Source organism: Pelophylax lessonae, assembly GCF_965119305.1.
Source record: "Pelophylax lessonae genome assembly, chromosome: 3".
NCBI classification, from domain to species: Eukaryota; Metazoa; Chordata; class Amphibia; order Anura; family Ranidae; genus Pelophylax; species Pelophylax lessonae.
This window is the reverse complement of record NC_138770.1, coordinates 142,957,729-142,978,761: the sequence shown is the minus strand read 5'-3', so window position 1 is coordinate 142,978,761 and position 21,033 is coordinate 142,957,729. Positions and strand designations below refer to the sequence as shown.

The 21,033-nt window shown below is 46.5% G+C and overlaps 1 protein-coding gene across 1 annotated transcript; it reads left to right on the top strand.

The window, feature by feature from the left end:
* The first annotated feature begins 406 nt into the window (after positions 1 to 406).
* Positions 407 to 20,666, top strand: CIMIP5 (ciliary microtubule inner protein 5). The gene is made up of 3 exons (XM_082251979.1): positions 407 to 862; positions 18,092 to 18,131; positions 20,403 to 20,666. The coding sequence occupies exons 1-3, from the start codon at positions 627 to 629 to the stop codon at positions 20,592 to 20,594; spliced, it is 468 nt and encodes a 155-aa protein (XP_082108105.1). The 5' UTR covers positions 407 to 626; the 3' UTR covers positions 20,595 to 20,666.
* Positions 20,667 to 21,033: the final 367 nt, after the last annotated feature.

Here is a 21,033-nt window from a genome sequence, read left to right as displayed (position 1 = left end):
TGACTAAGATCAGTTTTTTTCTCCACACCTGAAGTTTGGTCAATTGAAAACCATCATTGTTCGGCCCTGCTATTTTTGTCTTCAGCACTGGAGATCCTCTGGAAATGTGCATTTCCTCTTCTCCATTTACATTGCATGCCCTAGAAAATGTGTTGTATGTATTGTATTCTGTGCAAAATGCTTGAAAGTGAATCTTATATGGACAAGCCCTTACAATAATAAAAAAAACTTTATATGTAGTGCATGTAATATAATCCAGCCCTATTGATCTTTTACTCTATCTATCTGGCCCTTGTGTCCTCTGTGATCCTCCCTGATCTCCATAGCAGTCCCCTATGAAGTAATGCATGCAAGTCTTGGCTGCTTAGTTCTTTTGTTCTGCTAAGTATTCATCATGATCCCTGCAGTAGATCTGGTTACCCATGGCTACAATAAACACACCGGGAATGTGTATACTTCTCTGTGCTTTTTACTTCCACAACACAGCCAAAGCACAGCTCACTTCCTCCATCTCCACGCACTAATGAAATCATTCTGAGCGCTCGCCTAATTACACAAGGTACAAGAAGCAAGGGATTTCATCATTGGAACTTTATCTCCTTGTCTTGTTTAAGCAGACGCTGAAAATGGGCAGCAGACAGATTCAATTAAGGAGGGCCACTTCAGCCGGGTATAGGATGCCAGACAGACCCAAAACAAAGCTGACATCTACTTCCTCAGTGTCACTGAGCCACGCTGGGACCAAACATTCCCCTCTTCTGTCAAAGGAGGCTAAGGAGACGCAAACTTGGGGTGATGCGGTCAGGCAGGACCACGTATGGAGAGAGTTTGTGGAAGCAGAAAGGAGAGGTGAAAAAAAATGGTAAGTCATTAAGAGTAAAAGAGAAAAAAATGTTGAGCTTGTTGGTGCATTTCTACAACTTTCACAATTTGATACGCTAATGATCGCACAATGCTTCCAATGTGAGCGATTAATCACTACCAGATGCAACCTCACTCCATAGGCAACCATTGGTTCCCAATGTGTAGGGATTACATTATTACTAAAGGCAAACCTTTTTTTTTTTAGATTTTGATAAAGAAAGGTTTGAACCACTGTCAGGTTTTTTTTATTGCAACCTGTGTCCCCTTTAGGGATAGGTCTTAAAGGCCCCTTTCACACAGGCGGAGGACTTTACCACCCATTGCTAAGTTCAATTTTCAAAAGCATCATGGCTGTGGCAATGTGAATGGACCTGATCATTAAGGTAATTTGTAGGTACAGTAGGTGGTCGGGGACGACGGGGAGTGGGTACAAATTTGGGACAACAAACTTTTCTTTTTTTTAACACTCCTTTACCACCTGTGTGAACTGAACTGTTCTGATGACCAATGTCACTGGTAATGAAAGTGGGCATAAATCTAAAATTTTGAGTTGCAACCAAAATTGAAATATAGGGTAAATCTTCCAAAGGGGGCATTTGTTCTTGTGACAACTGTCTGTAACTGGCACTACTTGAACATTCGTAGAAAAATCATTAATTAGAACATTCTTTCTTTCTATCATTGAGTCAAGTCATTTCATTTGAAAGCCCTTTGTCCTGACATACTATTTGCATGAAATACCAGATGTAATAAACAGGCTTCATAACAATTTGTACAATTTTTTCCTGAACAAAAATCACACTCACACTTAGAACTTTGTCAATTCACAAACAATTTTCCATCCTGCTCCTTTGAATTTTCTCATCACTACGGTTGAAAACAAGCATCAATTTGACCTCACCATTAGAACAGCCTTTCTCAGCCTGCTTAGCAGGGAGGAACCCTTAAAATAAATTTCAGATTTCAGGGAACACCTGCCAATAATTACTATCATAACCGCTCATGGTACATTAGTGTGGTGGTCAGTGGGAAGAATACTTCTTATATTAATGGTCAGTGTGGAGAATGCTAAAAAGATGTTGGTGGTTACCGTATATACTCGAGTATAAGCCGACCCGAATATAAGCCGAGGCCCCTAATTTTACCATAAAAAAATGGGAAAAATGATTGACTCGAGTATAAGCCTAGGGTGGGAAATGCAGCAGCTACTGGCACAATACACTGTACATCACAGCACATTACACTGTACATTACAGCACATTACACTGTACATCACAGCACATTACACTGTACATTACAGCACATTAGGCCTCCCCCCCCCCCCCCTCAACCCAGGTCAACCATAAATACCGGTAATAAATAAATAAAAATATATACTGTAAAATAAACTATTAAATATAATTATTTAGGAACCTTGGGGTGCTGGATGCTGCTGATCTGCATAGTGGCAGGTGTGGGTAACGGTTCCCTCAGTGCCTCCCGCTCCCGGCAGCTTCTTCACTTCTTCTTCAGCAGCGCGGCTGCCAGCACTGGCTCCTCCCACGATGTGACGTGCGCGCGCAGCTCATCCACTGACTCTCCGCTGACTGTCTCCTCTGCTACAGAGGAGTCAAGCGGCGGGTCATGTCATTCTGGCATACACTATTATCATATTAACGGCGGCGGATGCGGGGCGGGAGGGTCGGGGTGAAATACACACTTATTCCCGGTCATTCCTCAAACGTTCCTGCCATTTCTCCACTTTCGTTTTTTGCTCACTCGAGTATAAGCCGAGGGGGTGCTTTTTCAGCACAAAAAATGTGCTGAAAAAGTCGGCTTATACTCGAGTATATACGGTACTTATCTGGGAGGTAGAAAGTGCCTATTGCTAAAGAGAACCCCTAGCAACCATGGCTGAGAGAAATTGCGTTAGAAAGTTGACGAAAATGAAAAAGTTCTGCTGTATGGTCATGACCTCTCACTTGCTCACTAAGTCATTTCAAGTGATAGTTTGCATTTCAATACATTTTTTACTGAAGATTTTAAACATCTGAGACAGAGAGGTACAAGACAGTGATACATTACTTGAGACGTCATGTTGAGAATTTTTTCAAAATTTGTATAAAATTACCCTTCTCAAAAGTAAACAGCTATGAATGATCATTGATCATGTATGGATGTGTCTGTTGGGTTTCAAAAATGGGAGTGCTTCAAGAGCATACTTAACAAGGGGGTGGGCCAGTGCATTCCACAGGGAAATAAATTTAAAAGAGCAAAACTAAACCCTGGTGGCTAAACTCCAACATAAAAATGTATATTAGAGCTAAAGAAAAGGCCTTCAAAAAATACAAGACTGAGGGGTCATTGGCAGCATTTAAGCACTACAAAGAGTGTAATAAGAAATGTAAAGACGAAATCAGGGCGGCTAAAATAGAACACGAGAGACATATAGCGGAGGAGAGTAAAAAGAACCCCAAGAAGTTCTTTAAGTATATAAACAGTAGGAAAGCGAGGCCAGAGCACATTGGCCCCATAAAAGATGATAAAGGAAAAATGGCCACAGAGGACAGAGAAAAGGCGGAAGTGTTAAATAATTTCTTTTCTTCAGTCTTCACAAAGGAATCGGGGGGCTACACGAACCTCGCTTGTAAGGCCGAACTAAATAATACACCTCAGGAAGTGCAGCCATGGCTAACAGAGGATAGACTTAGAGCTAAACTAGAGAAACTTAACATAAATAAATCCCCGGGACCGGATGGCTTGCACCCAAGGGTTCTTAATGAGCTCAGCCAGGTGATTGCCAGACCATTATTCTTGATCTTTAAGGATAGTTTACAGACGGGTATGGTGCCAGCTGATTGGAAAAAAGCCAACGTGGTACCAATATTTAAAAAGGGGCCGAGATATATCCCGGGTAACTATAGGCCTGTCAGCCTAACATCAGTAGTCTGCAAAATTTTGGAGGGGATGATAAGGGACCACATACAAGACTTTAGTAATGAAAACGGTTGTCAGGGACTCAGACGCCGCTGTGCAGCCTACGATCCATCTAGGCGAGTGCGCATGCGTGTGCGTCATGTCGCACATCGTACCAACCCAGCCTCCTCTTAAGGATCGCTCACCCTCTCATCCAGTGCTGGATTATCGTCAGCTTCCTGTTTCCTGTTTCCTGCTTCCTGCTTCCTGTTTTCTGTTGTGACCCCGGCCTGCTCCACGGACTTGTCTCTGCCTGTTTGCTTGTGTACCGACCCCGGCTTTCTCCACGGACTTGTCTCTGCCTGATAACCTGTTTACCGACCCCGGCTTGCTCTACGGATCTGCTTCTGCCTGCTAACTTGTGTACTGACCCCGGCTTGCTGTTACTTGGACTGACCACACATGTATGACCCCCGGCCTGGCATTTACCACTGCACTGCTTGCTTTCACTGGAGCTTCTCAGAAGGGACCCGGATATCCCTCTCAGCCATCCACCTGCACCACCACAAGCATCCAGTGCTACTTGGGTCGCGTCACCTCCTGTCTCACTTCCAGGGGTGATTCGCACCGAGCTGCAAGGGAAGCCCTCTCAGCACATCGGCCTCCACCCAGTGATCTGACAGTATAATCCAGCCATGTCAGAGGCCGACAGAGGCGCTTCCCAGCTCGAGGCACTGTGTCAGCAAGTTTCCAGTCTGACCCAAGCAGTTCAAAGACTGCAGGATGGCTACTTCCAGCTGGAGGGTCGAGTATTAAATCTTGCAGGCTCACCACCTCCTGCTAACCCCAGTCAACCTCCTGCCAGCTCGGTGCCTGTCTCCCCTCCGCAAGGACCAGTTACAGCTACCACACCTGAACCCAGGGTCCCCACTCCTGAACGCTTTCGTGGGGAGCGAAGAAAATTCAGGTCTTTTAAAAACGCCTGTCTTCTGTACTTGGCACTTCAACCTAGAACCTTCTCTTCCGAGACGGTCAAAGTGGGGTTTATAATCTCTCTGCTGGCTGAAGAGCCCCAGACCTGGGCTCATAACCTCCTGGAGCAAAAGAGTCCAGCCCTGAATTCCGTGACCTCTTTCTTTGAGGCCATGGCCCAACTATATGAGGATCCGCAACGTACAGTCACGGCCGAATCCGCTCTGCACGCCCTACAGCAGAATAAACGTCCTGTGGAGGATTACACCGTTGACTTCCGCCGATGGGCCGCGGACACGGACTGGAATGAGGCAGCCCTTAAGTACCAGTACCGACATGGACTGTCTGAAGCCCTTAAGGACGAACTAGCTCGGGTAGAGGCCCCCGCATCTCTGGAAGACCTGATCTCGCTAGCGATTCAGCTGGACAGGCGCTTGCGGGAGAGACGCTCGGAGCGTCTTCAAGGGGCTCGGCCCACCTGGGTAATGCCCAAGGTTCCACTTGCTGCCTCACCGCATCCTGAGCCTTTTGCCACCACGGGACCTGAGGGGGAGCCTATGCAAATAGGGCTGATCCGTTCCTCTTTGACCCCTGAAGAGAGGCAACGTCGACGCCAGGCCAATCTCTGCCTTTACTGTGGGGAATCTGGCCACTTCTTGCGCAGCTGCCCAGTAAGGCCCAGTAAGTGCTACACCCGACCTCTGCTGAATTGTCAAATTGCCAAACCATCCCCTGCTCATCTGGTTCTCCCTGTTTCTTTACAGGTAGCAGAAGAGAAGATTCCGCTCCTGGCAATCATTGACTCTGGGGCAAGCAGCTGCTTCTTGGACCACTCACTAGCCAAGAGATTGGGTGTCCCTCTGCAAGCCAAGAAGCAACAACTCCATATCCTGTTAGCGGATGGCACCCTGCCCAGTTCTGGACCAGTCAGTGAAGAGACACACCCTATCTTCACCACAACGGACTCCCATCACCAAGAGTTCCTTTGCTTTGATGTCCTGTCCTCACCTATGTTTCCTATCATCTTAGGACTTCCTTGGCTTCAGGCCCATAATCCGCAAATTGATTGGGTTAATAAAAAGGTCGCCTTTACCTCTAACTATTGTCTGAATCATTGCCTTCCTTCAGGATCCAATATCCCTGCTGCCTGCCTGGCCGTCGGTCCAGTATCGGATCTTCCCGAAAACGTCCCCACAGTCTATGGGGAATTCACAGACGTTTTCGACAAGAAAAAGGCCGAAGCTCTTCCTCCGCACAGACCCTACGACTGTCCTATCGAGCTTCTTCCAGGTGCAGAGATTCCTTTCGGGAGGATATTCCCTCTGTCAGAAAAAGAATTGGAGACCCTCCGAGTCTATGTTAATGAAAACCTGGAAAAAGGTTTTATTCGCCCCTCTTCTTCACCAGCAGGAGCGGGCATATTCTTTGTGGAAAAGAAGGACGGTACCCTCAGACCCTGTGTGGACTACAGGGAACTTAATAAGATCACTATTAAAAATCGGTACCCTCTACCCCTTATTCCAGAACTGTTCCAACGCTTCCGCTCAGCCCGGGTCTTCACAAAATTGGATCTCCGCGGAGCTTACAACCTGGTCCGCATCCGGAAGGGAGATGAATGGAAAACGGCCTTTAGAACTCGTTTTGGCCATTTCGAGTACTTGGTCATGCCCTTCGGGCTATGTAATGCTCCGGCCACCTTCCAACATCTGGTCAACGATATCTTCCGGGAATTTCTGGATAACTTTCTCATCGTCTACCTGGACGATATACTCATCTTTTCTCCCAACCTCGAGCTCCACCGGGTCCATGTTAAGAGAGTACTGTCTACCCTAAGGGAACATGGTCTTTATGTAAAGGCAGAAAAGTGTGAGTTCGAAAAGAGCTCCATCCAATTCCTGGGGCTTATTATTTCCACCAACGGCATTTCCATGGACCCACAAAAGGTGAAGTCCATCCTGGAATGGCCAGCCCCCACCGATAAGAAGGGGGTCCAACGATTCGTGGGGTTTGCCAACTTCTATAGAAGATTTATAAAAGGATTCTCCACAATTATTTCACCTATTACCCAGCTGACTCGTCAACAGGTGCGTTTCCATTGGTCGCAAGATGCTCAAATGGCTTTCGACAAGTTAAAAACCTTGTTTATCTCGGCACCTATTCTTCAGCATCCTGACCCAACCATGGCCTATGTGCTTGAAGTAGATGCATCAGAAATAGCCACTGGAGCAATTCTGTCTCAACGTCTAGGCCCAAAGGCCCTTCTTCACCCCGTTGCCTTTTTCTCCCGGAAAATGACTCCTCCTGAGAGGAACTATGATGTGGGGGACCGGGAACTTCTGGCCATAAAATGCGCCTTGGAGGAATGGCGATACCTACTGGAAGGGGCTGCTCATCCCATCATGATTTACACAGACCACAAAAACCTGGAGTATCTCAGGACAGCTAAACGCCTGAGACCCCGTCAGGCCCGATGGGCCTTATTCTTTTCTCGATTTAACTTTCACCTAACCTACAGACCAGGATCAAAGAATGGGAAGGCAGACGCCCTTTCCCGGATGTTTCCAGACATTCCAAATACGACTGAGCCTAACACCATTCTTTCGGCTCAAAATTTTTTACTTATCCAGACTGATTTACGGTCAGCAATCCAGCAAGCTTCCGTTCACTGTATAGAGCCGGGTGTCTCTTCCTTGAGACGACAAGAAGGATTCTTATGGTACCGTGAAAAGATCTTTGTCCCAGCACAAGCTAGACTACAGGTCTTGGAAACCTTACACGACCACAAGCTGGCCGGCCATTTCGGGGTCAAGAAGACGTGTGAGCTCATTCAGCGTCTCTTCTGGTGGCCAAATCTGGTCCGGGACTGTACCAACTATGTAAGTTCATGTGTCACGTGCCAGCGGAATAAGGGAGCTAAAACTAAATCCTGGGGTCTACTGAGACCACTGCCAATCCCTGAACAACCATGGAAGGGAATCTCCATGGACTTCATAGTGGAACTGCCACCCTCGGAAGGGTTTACCACCGTTCTGGTGGTTGTAGACCGTCTCTCTAAGATGGCTCACTTTCTGCCCATGATGGGCACACCCTCTGCAGTTGACACAGCCAATGCCTTTATAAAAGAAGTGGTCAGGCTACACGGACTCCCGGACAGTATAGTCTCAGATAGAGGTGTTCAGTTCACTTCCAAGTTCTGGAGAGAACTCTGTAAGTCTCTGTCTATTGAGGTTTGCCTATCGTCTGCCTATCATCCGCAGAGTAATGGGCAAACCGAACGAACCAATCAGACCCTTGAACAGTATCTGCGTTGCTTCTGTACCTGCTCTCAAGATAACTGGGTCCAGCTTCTTCCCTGCGCGGAGTTTGCATATAACAACTCTTTGCACTCTGCAACTAACCAGACTCCGTTTTGGGCAAACTACGGGTTCCATCCATACTTTTTACCCAACATCTTACCTGAGTCATTAGTTCCTGCAGTACAGGATCGGATAACTACCATTAAAACCAATTATCGACTGCTACAGGATAACATTGCAAAAGCGCAACAGGAGTACAAAAGATTCCATGATCTCGGGAAAAAGGAAAATCCTGCATTTAAGATTGGGGATGAAGTCTGGCTCTCCTCAATCAACCTAAAGATCTCATGTCCTTCTAAGAAATTAGGACCAAGGTTTATCGGACCCTTCAAGATCAGGAGGATCATCAACCCTGTGGCCTTTGAACTAGCCCTACCAGGCTCCTACAAGATTCATCCTGTGTTCCATGCTTCCCTGCTGAAGCCTGCAATGCCTAGTCCCTTCCCAGGGAGGGAAGAGCCGAATCGGAATTCGAGGTCGAGTCCATCCTGGATTGTCGGAAGAAGGGTAATTCTACGCAATACTTAATCAAATGGAAAGGTTACCCCCCTGAGGACAATTCATGGGAACCTGTAAGTAACATTCACGCCCCTAAACTCATAAAAGAATTCCATGACAAGTTCCCTGAAAAACAAGCCCAGTTGGGCATCCGGAGGCTGCCCTTTGGGGGGGGCACTGTCAGGGACTCAGACGCCGCTGTGCAGCCTACGATCCATCTAGGCGAGTGCGCATGCGTGTGCGTCATGTCGCACATCGTACCAACCCAGCCTCCTCTTAAGGATCGCTCACCCTCTCATCCAGTGCTGGATTATCGACAGCTTCCTGTTTCCTGTTTCCTGCTTCCTGTTGTGACCCCGGCCTGCTCCACGGACTTGTCTCTGCCTGTTTGCTTGTGTACCGACCCCGGCTTTCTCCACGGACTTGTCTCTGCCTGATAACCTGTTTACCGACCCCGGCTTGCTCTACGGATCTGCTTCTGCCTGCTAACTTGTGTACTGACCCCGGCTTGCTGTTACTTGGACTGACCACACGTGTATGACCCCCGGCCTGGCATTTACCACTGCACTGCTTGCTTTCACTGGAGCTTCTCAGAAGGGACCCGGATATCCCTCTCAGCCATCCACCTGCACCACCACAAGCATCCAGTGCTACTTGGGTCGCGTCACCTCCTGTCTCACTTCCAGGGGTGATTCGCACCGAGCTGCAAGGGAAGCCCTCTCAGCACATCGGCCTCCACCCAGTGATCTGACAACGGTATTATAAGTAGTAATCAGCATGGATTCATGAAAAATCGTTCGTGCCAAACCAATCTATTAACCTTCTACGATGAAGTGAGCTGCCACTTAGATAAAGGTAAGCCTGTGGATGTGGTGTATCTGGACTTTGCAAAGGCCTTTGACACCGTTCCCCACAAACGCTTACTGTACAAACTAAGGAAGGTAGGTATGGACCATAAGGTGAGTACCTGGATAGAGAAATGGCTCCAGGGGAGAGTACAGAGGGTGGTGATTAATGGGGAGTACTCGGATTGGGCGGGTGTGGAAAGTGGGGTCCCCCAGGGTTCTGTCCTGGGACCAATCCTGTTTAATTTATTCATAAATGATCTAGAGGAGGGGATATCTAGTACAATCTCAGTATTTGCAGATGATACTAAATTAGGCATGCCAATATCTTCTATGCAGGATGTGGAAATCTTGCAAGCAGACCTGAACAAAATAACGGGGTGGGCAACTACATGGCAGATGAGATTTAATGTAGAAAAATGTAAAGTAATGCACTTGGGGGCCAGAAACCAGAAAGCAAGCTACTCACTAGGGGGGGAACCTCTGGGTGAGTCTAGGATGGAAAGGGACCTGGGGGTATTGGTAGACAACAGGCTTGGCAGTGGCATGCAATGCCAAGCCGCCGCAAGCAAAGCCAACAGAATACTGGGTTGTATAAAAAAGGGGATTCACTCCAGAAATAAAGAGATTATTCTTCCACTCTACAAGACTCTGGTCCGGCCACATCTGGAGTATGCTGTCCAGTTCTGGGCACCGGTCCTCAGGAAGGATGTGCTGGAACTGGAGAAAGTCCAGAGAAGGGCAACAAAAATAATTAGGGGAATGGAGGACATCAGCTATGAGGAAAGACTACAAGCACTGAACCTATTCTCTCTGGAGAAGAGACGATTGAGGGGAGGATATGATATCAATGTACAAATACTGTACTGGCGACCCTAGCATAAGGAACAAACTATTCAGAGAAAGGAGATACAATAAGACACGTGGCCACTCACTAAAACTTGAGGAAAGGCGGTTTAACCTTAAAGTGCGTAAGGGGTTCTTCACTGTAAGAGCGGTAAGGATGTGGAATTCTCTTCCACAAGCAGTCGTATCAGCGGGGAGCATTGATAGTTTCAAAAAACTATTGGATGGACACCTTAAAGACCACAACATACAGGGGTATACAATGTACGGTTAAAAGCAAACACACACACACATCATAGGTTGAACTGGATGGACTTATGTCTTTTTTCAACCTCACTAACTATGTAACTATGTAACTAAGTTTCATTTAATCAAAGCTCCGAAATTCCTGAAGGAACCAAATAGAGGAGAGCTCATCGTAGAGATCTACCACTCCTGGTATGAAATCGTTGGTAGGCGAAAGTTGGAAGTCAGACTAAAGCCCCGTACACACAATCAGATTATCAAACGATCTGTCGTCCGTTTTTTGTGGCATGCTAGTCTGATGTGGAAAGTGAAGAGGTTATTTTCATGCAAATTTTCCCGTACGGCAGAATTCTACTTCAGAAGTGATGTCATGTGTTGGATTTCTTTGTATGTGTTCTTTCGTCTCTGAGCATGCCTAGTCTTGCTCTTAAGATTTTTTTCCGTCAAAATCTGTACTAATGAGACAAAAATCGGACGTTGTATTACGGACGACAACAATTATATAGCCTGCACATCAGGATTTTGTCAGCCGAAAAGTCGGAGTCGGCTGTCGAAAGCACCATACTAAAAATTCGAAAATCGGCAGATCGGTCGTCGGATGAATTTTCCCTACAGATTTTCTTATCGTGTGTACGGGCCTTTAGGCTGGATACACACTATACAACTTTTGTTGATAGATTTCCTTTAGATTTACCTTCAACTATGCAGTACAAGGGCCTGCCTGATTGCATACAAATTGAAAGTGTTTAGGTTTGACCTCATATTATATGGTTTTGGTAAATCTAAAGGAAAAAAATCTAAAGACAATTGTACAGTGTGTATTCAGCTTTAGAGTAAAATAATGGAAGTGTTGGGAGTTATAGAGGGTTCTAGAAAGGAGTGTTACAGATGAGTGGGAGCCTAGAGTCAAGGTTGGGTTCACGCCACCCTATTGTTCGGATTAATGGCCACTTCTTCAAAGTTCCAACAACATGCAATCAAAATCAGATGGAAGTTAAAGCTCAATCCAGGGCATCCAAATCCTTTTTAATTTAGATGGGGTCTTGGAGGAACGCTGTTATATTAGCATTGAGGAGAAAAATGGATTTTTGTAAAATCTTACCGTAAAATCCTTTTCTCTTAGCTCATTGACAGACGTAGTCCTCGGTGATACACCACCTTCGGGTTATGTTGCCTCCACAGGAGCAGGACTAGACAGGAAATTAAAAAGCTCTGGCCACACCCTAGGGGCAGTCCCAGAGGGTATATCCTCTCTCTCTCTGCCTCAGCAAATCAGTTATGTGAAAAAGCAGTCTTTAGAGATTTTAACCCAACCCAACTCAAAAAAACAGAGGGGCGGGGACTACGTCTGTCAATGAGCTAAGAGAAAAGGATTTTACGGTAAGATTTTACAAAAATCCATTTTTCTCTAGCGCTCATTGACAGACGTAGTCCTCGGTGATACACCACCTTCGGGACGTCCCAGAGCAGTATCACAACTGAGGGGTGGGAAAATGAAATCAAATCCCAATCTAGAAGGCCCAACCGGTGCCAACTAGAAGTTTACAATGCTCATCCTTAATGATGAGACTCAACAAAAGAGAGAAAAATTTTTTTTTTTTTTTTTTCAAACAGAAAAAAACCCTCGAGGTAGACCACCGGTCTCCTCAAATTGCGGCCTGCAAAACCTTGCGGCCAAATGAGGCATCCGCCGATGCCGTCACATCAATTTTATAGAATTTTGTAAAGGTATGTACCGACGACCATGTGGCCGCCTTACATACCTGGACCACTGACGCCTGATGGCGAAAGGCCCAGGAAGTACTGAGCGCTCGAGTGGAGTGCGCCCTAACAGGGAACGGAGGACTCTGACCCTTAATAGAATAAGCCTGTACCACCGTTTGTCTAATCCATTTGGCAATGGTCGCGGCAGATGCAGGCAAACCCTTTCTGGGGCCATCCGTGATCACAAAAAGTGAATCCGTCTTACGGAATGATTCCGTAGCTTTCAGGTATACCCTGATTGCCCGAACCACATCTAAGGAATGCAACGCATGTTCCCGATGATGCTTGGGCTGAGGACACAAGGAAGGTAGTACAATATCTTCATTCAGATGAAAATCTGAAACCACCTTAGGAAGAAAAGATGGCTTAGGATGAAGTACTACCTTATCCCTATGAATCACTAGGTATGGGGACTGGCATGATAATGCAGCCAGTTCTGACACCCTGCGAGCAGAAGTAATAGCCACCAAGAAGGCCACCTTCTGGGATAAAGTAAGCAAGGGAATCTCCCTGATGTTTTCAAAGGGAGGTTTCTGTAGAACCGACAAAACCAAATTAAGATCCCAGGGCGGTAAGGGCGCGCGGACTGGAGGAGCCAGGTGCCGCACCCCCTGGATGAAATTCCGCACCAAGGATTTGGTAGCTAAAGGCTTCTGAAAGAAGATTGCTAATGCTGAAACTTGACCCTTGATGGTGCTCAAGGCTAGCTTCTGCTCAACCCCTTGTTGCAAAAAGGCCAATATTCGAGACACCGAATAGGTACGTGGAGGAAATCCTAAAGATTCGCACCACGCAATATAAGTCTTCCATGTGTGATAATAGACTTTGCTGGAAGTCGCTTTCCTTGCTTTAATAAGGGTAGGAATGACTGAAGTAGACAAACCTCTGTCCTTCAGTACTTGGGTCTCAATGGCCAGGCCATTAAAACCAGCGACTGTAAAGCACGATGGTAAATTGGTCCTTGAGACCACAGACACTCCCTGAGACGAAGTTCCCACGGAACGTCTGCGACTAACATGTCCAAGTCGGCCAGGCCGGCTTGAGGAGGCCAGCCTAGAATTTCTAGGACCACTGGCGCTGATTGGATCTGAACCAGGCGTCCCTAGAGCTATCTGGCCCCGACCATCCGAGAAAGTCTGGTCGTTTTCTGTTCCCACACATTTATCAGATACCTGATAGTTATCAGGAAAGGTGATCTTTTCTGGTTGAACCTCAGGGACCGAAGTCACCCGACTAGAGGCTACTTGGCCTATCTGGTCAACCAGATCCGATTCCTGTGAGGTATCGGGACTAATCTTAGGAAAAGGTAAAGGAAAAGATCTATTCAGGGAACGGTAACTACCGCTTCCTGTGGTACTTAAATGTTGGAAGGGAAGAATCGCACCGGTAGTAGTGGTTGATGCTCGATCTAATGTCCTGAATACCGGTGAAAACGTCCCCCCACCCTGAAACCGGGTGGGGGCGCACCTTCAGGCTGTGTACTCCTTTACTTCGGGTTTGGCTGGGTTGGTCCTCTGCTTGTCCGACCAGCCCTTCTTGAACCCTCCTGGAGGAGTCTTGCCTTTCCCGCTAGTACCAGCCGGGCGCCCTTTATGGGCGGTAAAGAAAGGTCCTCGCTTGTTGCGAGGTCCCTTAGCTTTTGCAGCCTGTGGCAAAAAAGTGCTCTTGCCCCCAGTGGCATCCTTAATGATTTCATCTAGGTTGGCCCCAAATAGACGATTCCCCTGAAAAGGGAGATTGGTCAAGGTCTTTTTGGAACCTAGGTCAGCTGACCAGCATTTTAACCACAGCACACGTCTGAGGATCACTGCTAACTTAGATGCATGCCCTAATAAGGGAGTAGTGTCCAAGGCTGCGTCACAGATAAACCGTAGCCCTTGTATAATCTGTTCCATCAAATCAGATGTCTCCTGGGGAATATCTTTTCCCCTAAGATCTTGGCGTACCATTTTCGCCCATTCCGTAAGTGTCTGGGAAACTAGACCAATAACAATTACTGGTCTAAATGCTGACCCTATCAGAGAGAAGATAGTGCGGGACTCTGCTTCTATCTTTCGATCCACCGGATCCTTAAAGGACGAAGTGTCCTCCACTGGAATAACCGTGGCTTTATTCAGCCTGGAAATAGGCGGATCCACGACTGGTGGTACCGTCCATTTCTTAATGATGGATTCCTCAAACGGATAGCGTCTAGCAATACGCTTGGAAATAGTAAAGGTACGTTTAGAATGCTCCCATTCTCCTTTAATCTGATTACCAAAACATTTAGGTACAGGAAAAGCCTTCGCCGTCTTGATGGGCTTATTAGTACCAAAAGGCATCTCTGTTTCAGTTGCCTCTGCCGGTAAAGCCTCAAGTTTAAGGTTTCCTGCACTGCCACAACTAGTGCGTCCACCAATGCTTCTTCCTGAATTATAGCAAGAGAAGAAGCATCCTCCTCACTGTCTGAGGGGGCTTTACCTGGGATAACAGCCCTTGCAGAGGAACCTGCAACTGCCGTGACCATCTCTGAATCTGAGTCAGAGGTGTCAGATGGTATAGGGGTAGGCGGGGGTCGCTTCCTTGACCCCCGTCCCTGACAGGCCGCCTCCACCCGAGCCACCATAGACTCCAAAATTGCTGTAAATGACTCTATACTCTGTGCACCGGCGGGTCCCGAGGCCCCCTCGAGGGAAACAGGTGGGGGAATATGTGTGGCAGGGTCCATGATAACTCCAGTTACTTCCTGGATAATATAATTCAAAAGTAAAGAAAAAAACTTTTTTTTTTTTTTTTTTTTTTTCTTTTTCTGACCCCCAGCGCCACAAAAAGCCCCTTAGTGTTACCTGCTAGGGATCCCTATCGATCGAGAGAGAGAGAGATAGACCCCCAGGCTCACCACTTGATGCTCAGAGTTTAACTGCAACAGGTTACAGCGCTGTCTTGACAAACAGGAAGTCTTTTGGCTGGCTGCCCAGGAAGAAAGGAGGCGGCTCCGCCCCTATGCACGCCTTCCGGCGCCTCCCCCAAGCTCCACGAGGTGTTTGGATCACCTCAAACATGGCCGCCCCCATGCTGGAGACACGAGGCTACGCCAAAATGGCGGCTCGTGCGATCCAGCAAAAAAAATGGCGGCGGCCTGTACTGAATAGCGGTGTGCTGCAGGGCACACAACACTCTCTCTGCATGGGGATATGGCGTGGTTGGCGGTACCGGCCCTGGCGGACCGCATGGCCGTTCGGGAGGCCTGCTAATAGCTGGAGATCTGATTTGGAAGGCAGTCTACATGTCCGTGGCTTCTGACTGGTAGGTAGCTTATACTTAACCCATAAGATTCCCAGAATGCCACAGATTACATCTTTTAAACATGTATACAATAGATTGTTAGCTCCCAAACCAAGCCTCCTGGCTTTTTGCACACATAAAATCACACTCAAAGTAGGAGGATCTGTGACATGTTATAGGATAGAAAGGACTCTTTCTTACCATACAGAGAGGGGCCCGTGTTCACCACAAAACCCGTCAGGGAAAAAGGGGGAACATACTAATCACCATACCGGAACCAGGCGGGCACCAACTCCTGATAGTACCCCTCTCCACCGGGGCGGGAGGGCTGTCGACCGATACGGACGCCGTGACTCATGGTCTTTGGCGTTTCAGCGAGACGTTTAACTCGCGGGTTCAGTCCTTTTAATGGGACTTTGTCGCGGCCGACCCAGCGCGGAGCTATGGCCTGCACGCGCTCGTAGGCTGAACTGGGGTGACCACCGGATCTCAACATCCAGCCCGTCGCCCAGTTCAGCTTTCTTGCTTGAAGATCTCACAGGAACACTGGAGAAAAAAAGCTGTCTAAAAAATCCTTTAAGAAAAAAATTCTTGCCAGGACCTAAGATCCCAGCAAGGTATCTAGGTCCTTACTCCTAACTAGACAGAAAATAACTGATTTGCTGAGGCAGAGAGAGAGAGGATATACCCTCTGGGACTGCCCCTAGGGTGTGGCCAGAGCTTTTTAATTTCCTGTCTAGTCCTGCTCCTGTGGAGGCAACATAACCCGAAGGTGGTGTATCACCGAGGACTACGTCTGTCAATGAGCGCTAGAGAAATTAATTTACGGTTTCATTTGGCCAATTGTAGGAGTTGACAACCTTCATGAATTTGCTAGAATGTGTTTAGCCACCATGAAAATAAATGTCAGTAGATGAAATGGGTCATACTTACAACTCAGGTTTTTAGGTTTAATAAAGCTTCTTTTGGGTTTTTTTGGAATATCTTTCCCCAGAAGCCTATAGAACAATTGATACAACAGTCCAGTATCTTCTAATTTTGAGGTGTTCCCAACATATTTGTAAATGGGTACCCTTGGTCTGACATCCCCTAAAGCATTCATCAGAAGCAACGGAGACAAATGTTACCAAATGCTGAGGGATTATGTATCAGCGCATGAAAAAATTGTAATTCAATTTTATTGTTTTATTTTCAAGCCACTGTTTTAACTGTACAGCTGTAGAGAACCAAACTCCAGCACCTTTTTTTTTTTTTTTTGTTGTTTTGGATGGAGTGGGGAACAATGATTACAAATGTTTCATTCTCTTTTTCATTTCTGTCTTTAAAGCGGAGTTCCGGCCACAAAATCGACATAATCGATTTTGAGCCATCCGCTTGCTTTTGGTCACCTGAAAAAGAAATGGATAGCTACAATTTTTTTTTGTTTACTTACCTTGTTATTGAAGAAAAATATACTCACCTTTCTTCCACTTCCTCCCTCTGTGGCCACAGCCCGCACGGTCACTTCCTCTTTGCATTGATTCCTGGGAGCTGAACGTCATCGCTCCCAGGAATCAATGCGCCTGCACCGGCCCCGCTCGTCACTTCCGGTGCGGGCGCTCATTCCCTGCTAAACAGATTCTGGGCATGCCCAGAAGCTGTGGAGGGATGACGCGCCCGCACCGGAAGTGACGAGCGGGGCCGGTGCAGGGCATTGTGGGAGAAGAGGACACTCTGGCATCAGCTGCCCACATCCGAGATGGCAGCACTGGAGAAGAAATTTTCAAGGTAAGTATTTCTTCTAAAAGGTAAGTGCGACCCGGGACAGTACAGAGGCTATCCATTGTGGAATGTACTAGCCCTGACTGTCCCGGGGGTATTTTTATTGAAAAAAAAAATTTTGTGGCCGGAACTCCGCTTTAACCTATTCAGGATATGTTCCCTCACTTTTATTATGGAAAGGTTGAGTCACACTTCTGTTCATAGTTGTTCCATTTTTTTTTTTACAATAAAGTTTCTATATGTTACCAGAAGGGAGGGTGCTGATATATGTTGTAAATACCTGTCTGTCTGTCTAGCTACCTATCGGTTTGGGGGTGTCCTTATAGAGTATATTAAAGACAAATTCCAAGCATGGTACTGTATATTTTTACATACTTATTTATACATATACCATACCTGGCCAATGTATCTGGAAACCGGAAATCACTGAAGTAGACACCGCTATTCCAGTGATCTACACTTACTTCCAGGTCCCACGCCAAATGGTTGCCTTGCTGTATTCTGAAAACAGGAGGTCAGCCACGTGACCACAGGTGCCATTCAAAGAATGTTTTGCACTTTCTGAATGAATAATGTTCTCTAATTGGAAGATGTGGAGAGGCGGGCAGGGACATCAAGGGGATCGGTCAGGTATGGTATATGCATAGTTGCATTGGACCAAGCTGGACCAATAAAACTATGTATAAAATATCCATACCTCTTCTTTAAGTTGGTCAAAGCTGCTACCAGTATGAAATAATAAATATGTAATGAAGATGATTTTTCTTTTGCTTCATGTAGGCATGAAAATTGGAGCTTCCTAAAGGAGTATGATGCACTGGTAAGGCAAGCTTTAAATGATTGTTACTAAAAATTTAAATGGAAAACAAATATTGGCTGCTAAAACTAACCTTCTGGAAATTCTAGCTTTCTAGCTGTATCTGGCTTTGGTGCTGAGTGTCTATCCTAGAACCAGCATAAAGCAAGAGATTTCCTAATCTGCATACTTGTTTTGTGACTGAGAGTACTAATGTAATTTGCGAAACAAAACAGCCAGGCATCCAGCATTTTTAGAAGGAAAGGTCAACAATGACAGCATACATACTTCTCTCACTGTCCGCTTTCCCATCAAATGTGACAGTGGATCTGCAGAGGAATCTCTCCAACCTAGCAATAGTGACCCCCCCCCCCCGGAAATCCTTCCTTTGCTGCAGCCAGCGACACTATCTGGTGCTTCCAGATATGGGGGAGCATCTGACTTCCATCCCTGTGACAGTTCTCAGGCCTAGCAAACAGTCAAGAGAGATGTTAGGCCCTTGTTAGGCTCCTGGGCCAGTGATTTCAGGGCTAGCTATAACAGAGGAATGAGTGGAAAGGGAGTGCTGGTATGGTGCGTATAAGGAACAGGGCCTTGGCAAAGACAGTTGGAGACATTTACTAAAACTGGAGCGTGCAAAATCTGGTGCAGTTCTTCATATAAACCAATCAGCTATTAGGTTTTATTGTCAAAGCTTAATAAAACCAGCTGAAGCTAGAAGCGGATTGGCTAGCATGCACAGCTGCACCAGATTCTGAGTGTTTGGGTTTTAATAAATCTCCCCCCCCCCCCCCCAGTCTCTTTAAAAGAGAACCTTCAGTGAGAGAGGTATATGTGCTGTCATTGCGGACCTTTCCTTCTGAAAATGCTTGTCATTTTTGCCCACTAACCCCTCAGACCTCTTTCACATGGGGCAGACTCCGCAAAGAGTCCACCTACCCAGCAGGAAATCTGTCCGCTGATCCCTGCTGCAGGCTGAGGGCTTGTCCATATTCGCTCTGCTTATGCAGAGCAGATACAGACACATCCCGCTGTCCTCTACGAGCAGTTGGATATAAACAGACCGCCTGTCGGCCATCTGATCGATGGATGGGGATTGGATCCCCCATCTGCCTTTTTTTAGTGGATAGGATTGGATCAAATGTCGGTGGGTGTCAACGCTCTAAAGAGGGCAATGGATGGTCCAAATGGGCTTGCCTAAGAAAAAACTGACAGGCTGACCGGATCGGTCAGACTGGCTGAAAGGGGCCTTAGTGTTAAGTATCCTCTAAGAAAAACATGCAAAAAATGTTAAAAATCTGCCCCAAAATAGTAAATTAAAAAAAAAGCAATGGAAATAGATTCTACTCTTGGCATTCACAACAATACCTCCTATCTGTATATTATTTGCTGTTTTTAGCCAGAGTACAGCCAAGAAATAATAGTGCCCCTTAGCTGCTTTTTTTTTTTTCCTCCTTTGTAATCACGCTGAGCCTGACTATGATCTTGACCCTGATACAATGTCCCAGACAAACAAGGTAATCAAACTAGCCACTGGCTCAGAGCCAAAGTAATAAAACTGATTAGTTGGAGTCTCTGGGTGAAAGCCAGAGAGTTCCTAGCTTTGCCCATTGTTCTGAAGCAGCCCAGTGTGTATCCTGTTTGAACTAGGCCTTAGATCTTTTTTTCTTCTTTTGAGAACTTTGTTGAGGCACCGATTGGGGGATACAGCCAGTCCTCCAGGACTGGGCCTGAGCTACATCCGGTGAGTAGGGAAACTCTGCAGTCATAGGAAGAAGGTGGTTAGTGAGATTGGCAGTAGTGAGGATGGAGTATGGTGATTCAGGGTAGGTTGGCTAGAGTAGGATTGGCAGAACCAGATGAGAAGCAAGGGGGACTCAGTCCTTGATACGCCAATCCCTCTCTGGCCAGCAAGATTGGAGAGTATAGGTTGTGTATTATTTGGAATTTTTATGACAATTTCCTAGGGCTGGTTAGTCATGTGACAGGCATGGAAAGTAGCTGGCCTGTGAGTAAAGCTGGCAGAGGGGAAGATTGTACAGGGTGATGCCAAGGACTGCACTAATCACACGCTGACCAAGTAGAGTGGTTAAGGGAGTGGGATCGCCATCATGTGTGAGCTGCCATCTGCCATTGCTGACCCCCCCCCCCCCCACCTAAATATTAACTGCCTGGCCCAAGGCCAGCAGTAAGTTACTACATATTGGTGGTGGAGGGTATCAGGTAAGCTGTACAGGGCCCTTGATCTCTTGCCCCCCTGACTAACCCAGCTTTCTGGTTTTCTGTTCTGTTTAGGGCAATAAAAAAGAAGTAGAGCAGCTACCTGAACAAGTGGCAGTTTTTTCAGACCAAGTGCCCAACACCACCAATCAGAACATCGGAAGCAGAATGAACACAGACCTAGGGAAGAGCCTCATACACATGGATTTCATTCTGACCAGTGGAAATCAAAAGAAGAAGTTGGGAACAGAACTTCTGCCCTGTTAATTAGAAGCCCATTGGACTGACGACTTATTAACATAACACTGCAATTGCTGATAAACGGTCATGAATGTCTATATACCTTAGCAGAACATTTTCTACACATGGTTTGAAGGAAAGAAGAACCCATGCTATAAGTTTGCACTGTAAACAAGATAGAACCAGATGCCCCTAACTAAGGCAACCTCTGGTAACATGGGCCACATTCTTCAGGGTACGGTCTCACTGCTTGCATCAAATAAGGTGAAAAAAATAAATAAGCTCCATTTAATTCTCCATTTTATACTAAAAACCTGAACAGGGAGTTGTGATTTCTAGAGACTGGGAGTTGTACATAGTGACAGATAAGTCAAATTGACCGTTCAGTTTGAATTGGCTAACTTAAAATTCCAGGTGAATCAAACCAAAAAGGTGATCAATGTCTTGCAGTTTTTCTTTAGAACAA

Bases quoted from the DNA above. Each gene is read 5' to 3' on its own strand.
- CIMIP5 (XM_082251979.1), top strand. From the start codon at position 627: ATGGGCAGCAGACAGATTCAATTAAGGAGGGCCACTTCAGCCGGGTAT. The intron at 863-18,091 runs GTAAGTCATTAA...TGCTTCATGTAG, and splicing joins AGGAGAGGTGAAAAAAAATG to GCATGAAAATTGGAGCTTCC. The intron at 18,132-20,402 runs GTAAGGCAAGCT...TGTTCTGTTTAG, and splicing joins TAAAGGAGTATGATGCACTG to GGCAATAAAAAAGAAGTAGA.